This window comes from Corylus avellana, chromosome ca8 (assembly GCF_901000735.1).
Source record: "Corylus avellana chromosome ca8, CavTom2PMs-1.0".
NCBI lineage: Eukaryota > Viridiplantae > Streptophyta > Magnoliopsida > Fagales > Betulaceae > Corylus > Corylus avellana.
This window is the reverse complement of record NC_081548.1, coordinates 578,957-589,288: the sequence shown is the minus strand read 5'-3', so window position 1 is coordinate 589,288 and position 10,332 is coordinate 578,957. Positions and strand designations below refer to the sequence as shown.

General features: G+C 30.7%; 1 protein-coding gene across 1 annotated transcript; it reads right to left on the bottom strand.

Moving 5' to 3' along the window:
* Window positions 1–427: 427 nt before the first annotated feature.
* LOC132190491 (proteinase inhibitor PSI-1.2) lies at window positions 428–1,128 on the bottom strand. Its single transcript, XM_059605498.1, has 2 exons — window positions 1,040–1,128; window positions 428–817 (listed from the first exon to the last, which is right to left on the bottom strand). Exons 1-2 carry the CDS (start codon window positions 1,083–1,085, stop codon window positions 618–620), a joined length of 246 nt encoding a protein of 81 aa, XP_059461481.1. The 5' UTR covers window positions 1,086–1,128; the 3' UTR covers window positions 428–617.
* Between the last annotated feature and the right edge of the window lie 9,204 nt (window positions 1,129–10,332).

Here is a 10,332-nt window from a genome sequence, read left to right as displayed (position 1 = left end):
CCCCTGGTCGCTACCTTATACACTTCCTCCTTGAAAACTTTGACTTCCTCATCTTCTTCCTCTAGCAGTGGGTGACAAGGCCATGGATTGGGCATGTCTCCCGCCATTACTTCAGTCTAGAAAAAAATTCTTTCACATGCACGTGATCCTCCCTCAATCTTCAAGAGACGAGGGAAACAAATCCTTCTCCTCTAGGTTAAACGCCTAGCGAGAAAACATCAGAGTAGCATCTCAAATTCTCTCTTTAAACAAAAGGTTTTCAAATTCTCTCTTTGTCTCCCATTGTTTAATTTTTTATTTACCTTTTCTTGCTTTCTGTTTATATCTTAGACAATTAAAAGGTATGAATTTTATTTGTAATATGTATTTTGGCTTAGAGGGTGCTTAGAGTAATATACGAACCCACACTATAAATCACAGTATTACGTACAGAAAATCACGATAATCCATGATTTTAATCATACAAATCATCATACATATATTGGATCCATTGTATTTTCAATATAATATTCTTAACAAACATGTTTATTGTATTAATTATAACATATATAGAGACAATGAAGTCTCTATTGTTTTATTTAATTAGATATTATTATCATCTGTCAACTCCCCCTGCTTCAAGTCCCAGTGCAGATTGAAGTTCCATCAGCACGGTAAAGGGTGCAGCCCTTTCCAGCCAAGCAGCAATTGCAGGCAGTAGGAGTAAGGTGCTCATTGCCCGAAGATGGGCAGGTCATATACGCTATATCCGCATAGCAAATTCGTGGGCATATCTTTGCACTCGCAGTTTCTGGATTGAAGCTCAGTAGAATTGCACCTGGTCATCAATTTGATGAAGATAATAACATTTGAGAAACTTTTGTATGTAATTGAAGTTTATTACTTGACTTACAAAAAATAAAACAAAAATATTAATAAATAACTCAAAATACTCAAAATTACTTTGATTTCTTTGTCGCATCAAAAGAAAGGAAAAAAATACAAAATTAAGAAACAGACGGAAGAGAAGATAATTGAAGAGGAGTGGGAGCTTGATTACCACACAAAAGGAGAAGATGTATTGCACCAACTTTGTTGCCAGCCATATTTCCTGTCTACAAATTTTGAGGTGTTAACGCTTAACATTGCATATTTATAGAAATCCTTGAAAGAAGAGTTAGAAATTAAAAAAAAAAAAGTTTGTACATTCAATATTATTAGCTGCAACATCTATCTATCTAGCTAGGTGTGTAAGGAATTGAAGTACCAAAGTCAAATTTGAAATAATCAAGTGTGGCTTCATTCAACATACACAGCTAATTACTTATCAAAAAAACATACACAGCTAATTAGAGGTGACATGATGCATATCTTAATGGAGGAGAATATTGTAAAAATAAAAAAAATAAAAAAGGAAAAAATAAATATTGCAAATTACTAAAAGAACCTTAGAAGTCAACAGTGGCGGAAATTATATTAATATATATATATAAATGATCAAGTTCCTAATAATCTCCTTAGATATATGATGATTTCTTACTTAAGAGCAATGCTTCTTTTCATTGAAATTTGATTAGCTAGCTTCTTTTAGATTTGTCCCATCGTGTAAAATAGCTTTTGGTCGATCTGCTTTGATACAAGCATGCGAAACTAAGAGGCTTGAGCTAATTGGCCAATGTTGTTACTGTGCACAATAATTGATGAACAATATAGAATCAAAAAGAGATAAATTAAGAGAGTCGAAATACAAATTTAACGTGGTTCGACAATTTGTCTACGTCCACATAGAGGCGGCTGTATTTTTTACTCTTAATGATTTAAGGTATCATACATACATATAGAAAAACTCTAAACCCTATTTGTATGGACTTATTAAGAAAATCCCCAAAAATACTCCCGCTCCTGTCTATTTGGCCTTCCACTGGTATTAATATGAGCTACCAGTTCCAACAGCGACTAATCTAGATTAGTTAATGTGAAGACAGGCTCCCTCCCCCAAAAGTTTTATTTTTTTTTTAATTTTTTTTTAATACTATCTAAGTGTCTTGTTTATATGATTTTATTTGTCTTATTATCTTTTTCCTTACCTGTTTTATTTTTTATTTTTTTTAATACTCTCTATGCCAATTGCAATAAACTCCATGTTGATTTCTAAACAAAGGAAAAGAAAAGAAAAGAAAATGGGACTTGTGGGTTGTTTTGGAATCCTAACCAAGACTTGTTCTATCAATATTATCGATTCTATGATATTCTAATCAAATAGTATCTCCTCCTTTTATAAAATATCAGTGGAAGGAAAGTCGTGGATTTGATCGATTTTATATATATGATGCATCATGCATGAGTTCTGCTCGCTCCAGGAAGTTAACTCAACAAAGACAACTATGTGTGAAGTGAACAAGGTGGTATATATTCACACATAACTTAGACATATCCTAACAATCCCTTAAAAAATATGAGTTTTATATTATTTAACTTAAACATCACTTTTGGTCAGAAATATGCTCCATAAACCACTATACTTTGCCTCCGCTCACTCCCTAAAACTTGATTTAGATAAGGTTTAATAGGCCTTTATTTATTTGTTGCCCACCCTACAGAAAGAAAACTTGCACCCTAGTATAGAAGGCAAGCACTTTAAGAGTTTCGTTTCATTAAACCACTATACTTTGCCTCCGCTCACTCCCTAAAACTTGATTCAGATAAGGTTTAATAGGCCTTTATTTATTTGTTGCCCACCCTACAGAAAGAAAACTTGCACCCTAGTATAGAAGGCAAGCACTTTAAGAGTTTCGTTTCATTAAACCACTGTACTTTGCCTCCGCTCACTCCCTAAAACTTGATTTAGATAAGGTTTAATAGGCCTTTATTTATTTGTTGCCCACCCTACAGAAAGAAAACTTGCACCCTAGTATAAAAGGCAAGCACTTTTAAGAGTTTCGTTTCATTGTACTATTTATCCACTTAATTTGTCAAATAGTCAAAGCAGGGTTGCATGAATATTTATCAAGAAAATCCTTAACTAAAGGAAGGAAAATAATAATAATAATAATAATAAAGACTTAAAAGAGCAATCTTATTGGGCTAGGTAAACTCGGAAAAAAAGTAGCCACATTTGATCGATTACCCATTTTAACCGAAAGAAAAAAAAAAGAAAAAAAAAAAAAGGCTATCTACTACAATTTGTTGAGCACTATAGCTCAACAATGCATAAATTAAACTAATTAATAAAAAAAAAATCAATTTGATTTTCTCTTCTCTTTAATAATAGTATACGTGGATATAAAGAATGAATTTTTTATAAGAAATAAAAAATTAGATACCTAAAATAGTCCACTGAATTAACAGATTTCGATAGTGTGACATGTCATATCCAATAAAATTATAATACATGTCCTATTTTAAGTCAGTATCACACTAACGAAATCTGTTAAGTTGGTAGACAAAATTTGACTGTAAGGAATAAATTATTTTTTTGGCATACCTGAATGACCTCTTAATTCATTTTGATACTACATAGAGCTAATCGTAAATCGGGTAAGCCAAAGAGATTGATTTTACTTTTTTTTTTTCCCAAATTTAATTTAGAGAAGGTGATAATATTGTGCATTCAATATTATCAGCTGCAACATCTATCTAGCTAGGTGTGGAAGGAATTGAAGTACCAAAGTCAAATTTGAAATAATCAAGTACTGTGGCGACACATGATGCGTATCTTACGGGAGGAGAATATTGTAAAAATAAAAAAGGAAAAAAAATATATTGCAAATTACTAAAAGAACCTTACAAGTCAACAGTGGCGGAAATTATATTAATATATATAATGATCAAGTTCCTAATAATTTCCTTAGATGATAATTTCTTACTTAAGAGCTACGCTTCTTTTCATTGAAATTTGATTAGCTAGCTTCTTTTAGATTTGCCCTATCGTGTAAAATAGCTTTTGGTCTGCCTTGATTCAAGCAGACGAAGCTAACAGGCTTGAGCTGATTGGCCTATCGATGACAAATCTAGATTAGTTAATGTGAAGACAGGCTCCCTCCCCCAAAAGTTCTATTTTTATTTTTTTAATACTCTCTAAGCGTCTTGTTTATATGATTTTATTTGTCTTATCATCTTTTTCCTTTCCTGTTTTTGTTTATATTTTTTATTTTCTTAATACTCTCTATGCCCATCAACTCCATGCATGTTGATTTCTAAACAAAGGAAAAGAAAAGAAAATGGGACTTGTGGGTTGTTTTGGAATCCTAACCAAAGACTTGTTCTATCAATATCGATTCTAATAGTATCTCCCCCTTCTAGAAAATATCAATGGAAGGAAAGTCGTGGATTTGATTTTGTATGATGCGTGAGTTCTGCTCGCTCCAGGAAGTTAAACTCAACAAGAAAACTATGTGTGAACATATCTTAGACATATCCTAACAATCCCTTATATATATATATATATATATGAGTTTTATATTCTTTAACTTAACATGCATCACGTTTGGTCAGAAATATATATGCCCCATAAACTAATATAGTTTGCCCACTCTCACTCCCCAAAACTTGATTTAGATAAGATTTAATAGGCCTTTATTTATTTGTTGCCCACCATTAAAGGCAAGCACTTTAAGGGTTTCATTTCATTGTATAATTTATCCACTTTTGTCAAATAGTCAAAGCAGGGTTGCATGAATATTTATCAAGAAAATCCTTAACTAAACTAAACCAACAAAAAATTAAGAAGATAAATTCAGATAACAGAAATTGAATAGGAATAGGAGCTTACTGTACAATATGAGAAGATATATTACACTAACTTTGTTGCCTGTAATCATATTGATTTCCTCTATAATTTTGAGGTGTTAACGTTGCATATTTATATATAGTACTTCTTGGAAGAAATTAAAAATTAAAAGTTGGTATATATATTCAACTCTTCAACATCAATTAGTATGGAATCATCCAATACATGGTTTGGATCGATGTACCAAAGTCAACTTTGCAAGATGCTTTTGAACACTAATTAATTATGGCGATGATCAACATGTTAGAAGCCAACAATGGCGGAATATATATCCAAGTTCATCATTTGCTTAGATAATAAATCTCCAACTTAAAAACAGCTGCTATTTTCATTGAAATCAGATTAGAGTACTCTATTTGATATATATATATGTGTGTGTGTGTGTGTGTGTGTGTGTGTGTGTGTTAATTAGTCTATTTATGTGATTAATTAAGCCTAATAATTTTCAAATAGCTTACTCTTTTGGTAGTTCTTTTACTTCTCTAAGAGCACGTCTTGTTAATATGCTTCAATATTTGTCTTATTATCTTTTTCCTAGTCCGTTTTTATTCTCTTTACTTTTCTATTTTATCCGGATTCTTCAAGATTTGATACTTTTATAAAACGCCTACTTTTTCTTTTTCTTTTTCTTTTTCTTTTTTTATCAAATAATGATGGAAAGCAATGCTTAGATCAAAACATGCTAGAATGTAAAACATATTCATAATCTCACATTCGGAAACATTTAGCTAACATTTTCCTTGCTCTACTTTATTTTTACTTTGCATTTTATAATTTTGCTAGGCGTATTCCTCTTCCTAGCACTTGGTTGTCGAGCGCATTCCTCCACCTGACACGGGATTGCTAGCTAGCCGTATTCTTCTTCTTAGTGAAGAAATTAATAATCAAATAAATAAATAGTGGAATAAATAAAAATAAAAACAAAAATTTTTATATGAGTTGGCCTTACCTACGTCCGCTTGATAAAGCCTAAAAGGCTACATTTGGCTATTATTAATTCATTAATATTTTTACACTACATGAGACTTCTATTTATAGGAGAATTGGGGTAAATAAGTATAATTAACCTGGTTACAATAAATCTTATAAAAGGTAAGTACCGTACAATATCATTTTAATATACTTCCTTTCAATATAGGAAATATATTCTCTAACACTTAGTAATTTTTGATAAAATACTTGCATGTGTAATTAAAACAAAGTTGATGTGGTTGGAAATTTTAAATTTTTTATTTTAAAAAGCGATTAGCGATTATTAGAGTTATTAACCACTAACCGCCTAGTAAGTGAATTTTGCTAACCGCCTAATTAAGTGTTATAGTTAGCTGTTTTAGTTATTAGCCAATAACTACTAACCGTAACCTTTTTTTCATCCCTAATTGGAATTGAGGTTTTACTTACAATTTTTGGCTAATAATTAATAATATCCTTTCACCTAAGCCTTAATTCAGTCCATAGTGACTCATACTACGTATTCATATGCATTTATGTTCGGTTTATTAGTTAAATTTTGTTCCTTTCGAGAACCCTAAAACTTCTCTCATACCAAAATAGATTTTTTTTTTTTTTTTTTCTTATAGTCATAATTTTTCATATATAGTAGTCCTGTTCAAATAGACTAAAAAACGAAATTCCAAACAAAGCTCTCTGAACCTAGCTCGTTCGAGCTTCTTTCGAATGGGCTTCAAATGCAACTTCGACTGGTAATTAACTAATAAATAACCTGGAGTGTTATTACTATCCCTCATAAGTGAGATTTGCAGAGAAAAAATTGGATATATTTTTTTAAAAATAAAAAATAAAAGTAAACTACTACCACTAGTAAGCTAATTAATTAACCAAAGCAATCATAAATTATCAACACACATGATCTCATAACACATAATAGTAGTGCGCATCTATGGCTTCCATAAGAAGATCCTAGCTAGCTAGGTAGCTGAACATACTTCACACCATATCAATCTATATACGTGAGGTGAGGTTTATTCATTTTTAATAAATTTAAATGTGATCTGGTGTCTTTGTTTTATTTTCTTAAGTTGTATTAAATTGACCCCATAGAAATTATTCTCTTAATATATTTGTCATATTTTATATAGTTAGAACTGATGTGTTGGAGAGTGTGCTTAAACAATATTGAGCGAGAGTTTTTGTTAATTAAAGTATCTAACATACTTGAGAAAATTTTAAAGAAAGTGAGATAAGAAAAAGTTTCCAAAAAAAAAAAACACAAAACACAAAAAACAAAAAGAAAGAAAACACTTTGAATTAACGTGATTGCACGCATAAAGCACAAAAGGCTAAATCTTTATTGTACAACATACCAAACCGGTAAAGGGTTTACATAGGAAATGATACAATAGTACTGTAGAAGTACTACAAGTGCAAAATATAGGTAATACAAATACGAACAAAATACGACAGTACAATTAATTAATTGTCTCTATGTAACAACACACAGACAACTTTATGTTGCAAACCAACCAAATGTGAGTAGAAGCAAACGTACATGTCCATATCCATCCATGGATCCCTTGATCAAGTGGCAGTACATATTCGAGTTCCAGAAGCAGTGTAAATGGTGCAACCCTTTGGAGCATAACAGCAATTGCATGGCGGACTAAGTTGCCTAGCAGTACTGGTGGCCGGAGATGGGCAGATCATATAACCTGCATTTGCTAGGCATGCATAAGGGCATACTATTGCGCTCACACTTGCAGGATTCACACTCAGTAGAATTGCACCTACTCATCATAATCATCAACGCAACACAGCATTTGAGAAACTATTAATTGTATGCTAAACCAACAAAGTAAGAGAATATGAATAGAGAGGACAACAATATTTGGAAAGGAGTAGGAGCTTACTGCACAAAATGAGAAGATATATTGCACCAACTTTGTTGCCTGTAGCCATATTGATTTCCTCTATAATTTTCAGGTGTTAACATTGCATATTTATAGTACTCCTTGGAAGAAAAATTAAAAGTTGGTATATATATTCAACTCTTTAACATCAGGTATGGAATCATCCAATACATGGTTTGCATGCACCAAAGTCAACTTAATTTGCAAGATGCTTTTGAACACTAATTAATTATATATGGCGATGGTCAACATGTTAGAAGCCAACAATGGCGGAATATATATCCAAGTTCTTCATTTGCTCAGATAATAAATCTCCAACTTAATTAAAAGCAGATGCTCTTTTTCATTGAAATGGGATTGGAGTACTCTATTTGATATATAAATTTGTTAGTTAATTAGTCTATTTAATTATGTGATTATGATTTATAATTTTCAAACAGCTTATCACTTAATTTTCTGGTTCTTTTGCTTCTCTAAGTGTCTTGTTGTTAATATGCTTTATTTGTCGTATTATCTTTTTCCTCATCCGTTTTTATTCTCTTTTTATTTGTCTATTTTATCCAACCTCTTCAAAATTGATAAAATAGAAAAATAAACTCATTCTGGAGAAGCAAAGCTTGCCCACTCGATCTATTGCTTAGACGTGGAGTACGTATATGACTTGTCAATGGCTTAAAACCATTTGAAGAAAGATATCTTAGTTTGGATGTTGAGATTTTCTTTAAGAAAAAATTATTTATTCCCCAAAAATTCTTATTCGAAAGAGCTATTATATGGCTTTCAAAATATATAATATTCCAGTTAATCAACTATTGATTCAAGTGATCGTATGTTTTGGCCACAAGCAAAAAGTTTCGCAAGATTATTTACGTAATTAATTTGTGATTCTTAACAAAAGTAAAGAAACTCATAAAAAAGAGTATTATAATCTGACAGTACAAGATTTAATTGTCTCTATGTAACAACACACAGACAACTTTATGTTGCAAATCAAATGTGAATACAAGCAAACATGGTCATCCCTTCAAGTGGCAGCCAATTATAATTGCTTCTTAATTTCTTATAGCTTTTATTAAAGTATATGACAATTTTTTTTTTTTGGATGTTGAAAGCATATGACTTAGTTCAAGAGACATTAATAAAAAAAATAAATAAATAAAGTCTCTAACAAAAAAATATTATACCAATAAATTATACCTCCTCACTTGCTTAAGAGATATATATATATATACCAATTGAAATCTTTGGAGAATTAATACACGAGTTTACTACCAAAACTTACTTCTCAATTACTTAAAAGCTTTTATGGAAGCCTGTGACCTAAATCAAGAGATATTGCTTTAAAAGAAACAAGTCTCTACACTTAAAAAAAAAAAAATTGTCAAATTTTAATTTGATAGAAATTAAGTAGTATTCTTATATCAATGAGTTATACCTCTTCATTTTTTTTTCAACAAATACCAATTGAAATATTTGGAGAATACACAAGTCTATTGCCAAAACTTAATTTGTAATTACTTGTAGCTAATTTTGGTCTGGAAGGAAGCATGTGACCTAGTTCAAGAGACACATTACTTAGGGGAAAAAAAATAGTCTCTAAATTAAAAAAACTTCCAAAATTATTTACTATGCTATGCTTAACACAAAAGTTTACCATTTCACATCTCACAAGAAGTGCAAAGTTAATGTCTTACACGTCAATGTGAAGCAACATGACGGCGGCTCGTATGGCCATTATATATTATTACAAATATTTTGAATAATCATTTGTTTTTTTATGATAATATAACCTTTTTAATGTTCTAAACATATGGTTATTTATATTTTTTATTTGATGATCTCTAATTGTTATATCTTTTTGCAAAAGGTAATGAATTAAGTGAATTGTTTACATCATGCTTTGAATTCAATTCATTCCTATTGGCGTTTCAAATGTCTTACCATAATTTATAAGAATTATTTGTTTTTACTTTTATGATTTTTACTTTGTTACGGCCTTACGTACGTGTATATATCCTTTTTAACCTTTTCAAATCACTTCCATTTGTAACTTTAATTATATATAGTACTTTTCCATAAATGTAGAGTACGATTGTTTGCGCTTCCATAGTTCCATAAACTCTAGCATTATGCCCCCTCAAAAAAAAACAAAAAAAACTCTAGTATTACATGTTTTTGCACTCTTTTCAATTTCAAGCCAATAGTTTCTTTCAAATTACAAGTTAAATAGATGCTTTGATCTAATATCTTTCTTGTAATAGATGCCCTTTCACTTCTTTTTAAATTGCTCTTTGCCATGAGTTACTTGACTCTCTTTTAAAATTACAAATTATTTACGTAAATCATCTTGTGAAACGTTTTGCCTGTAGCCAAAACATATATATATCACTTGAACCAATTGTTGGTTAACTGGAATATTATATATTTCAAAAGCCATAATCCTTAAACAGCTAGCTCTGTTCGAATAAGAAGATTTGTGGAAATAAAGAAGTTTTTATTTTTTATTTTTTAAGAAAATATTAACATCCAAACTAAAAACACATTTTTTTTCAAATTGTGTCAAGCCACACATTTGTGATGGTGCTACAGGGTTTAATCCTTATATATTGTTTCTCTATTTAAATTCTAAACAAGAAAATTTTCAAAGTGATACTAAGAAACCGATGGCCGAAATCTCTGCAAAAAACTATGATCTTA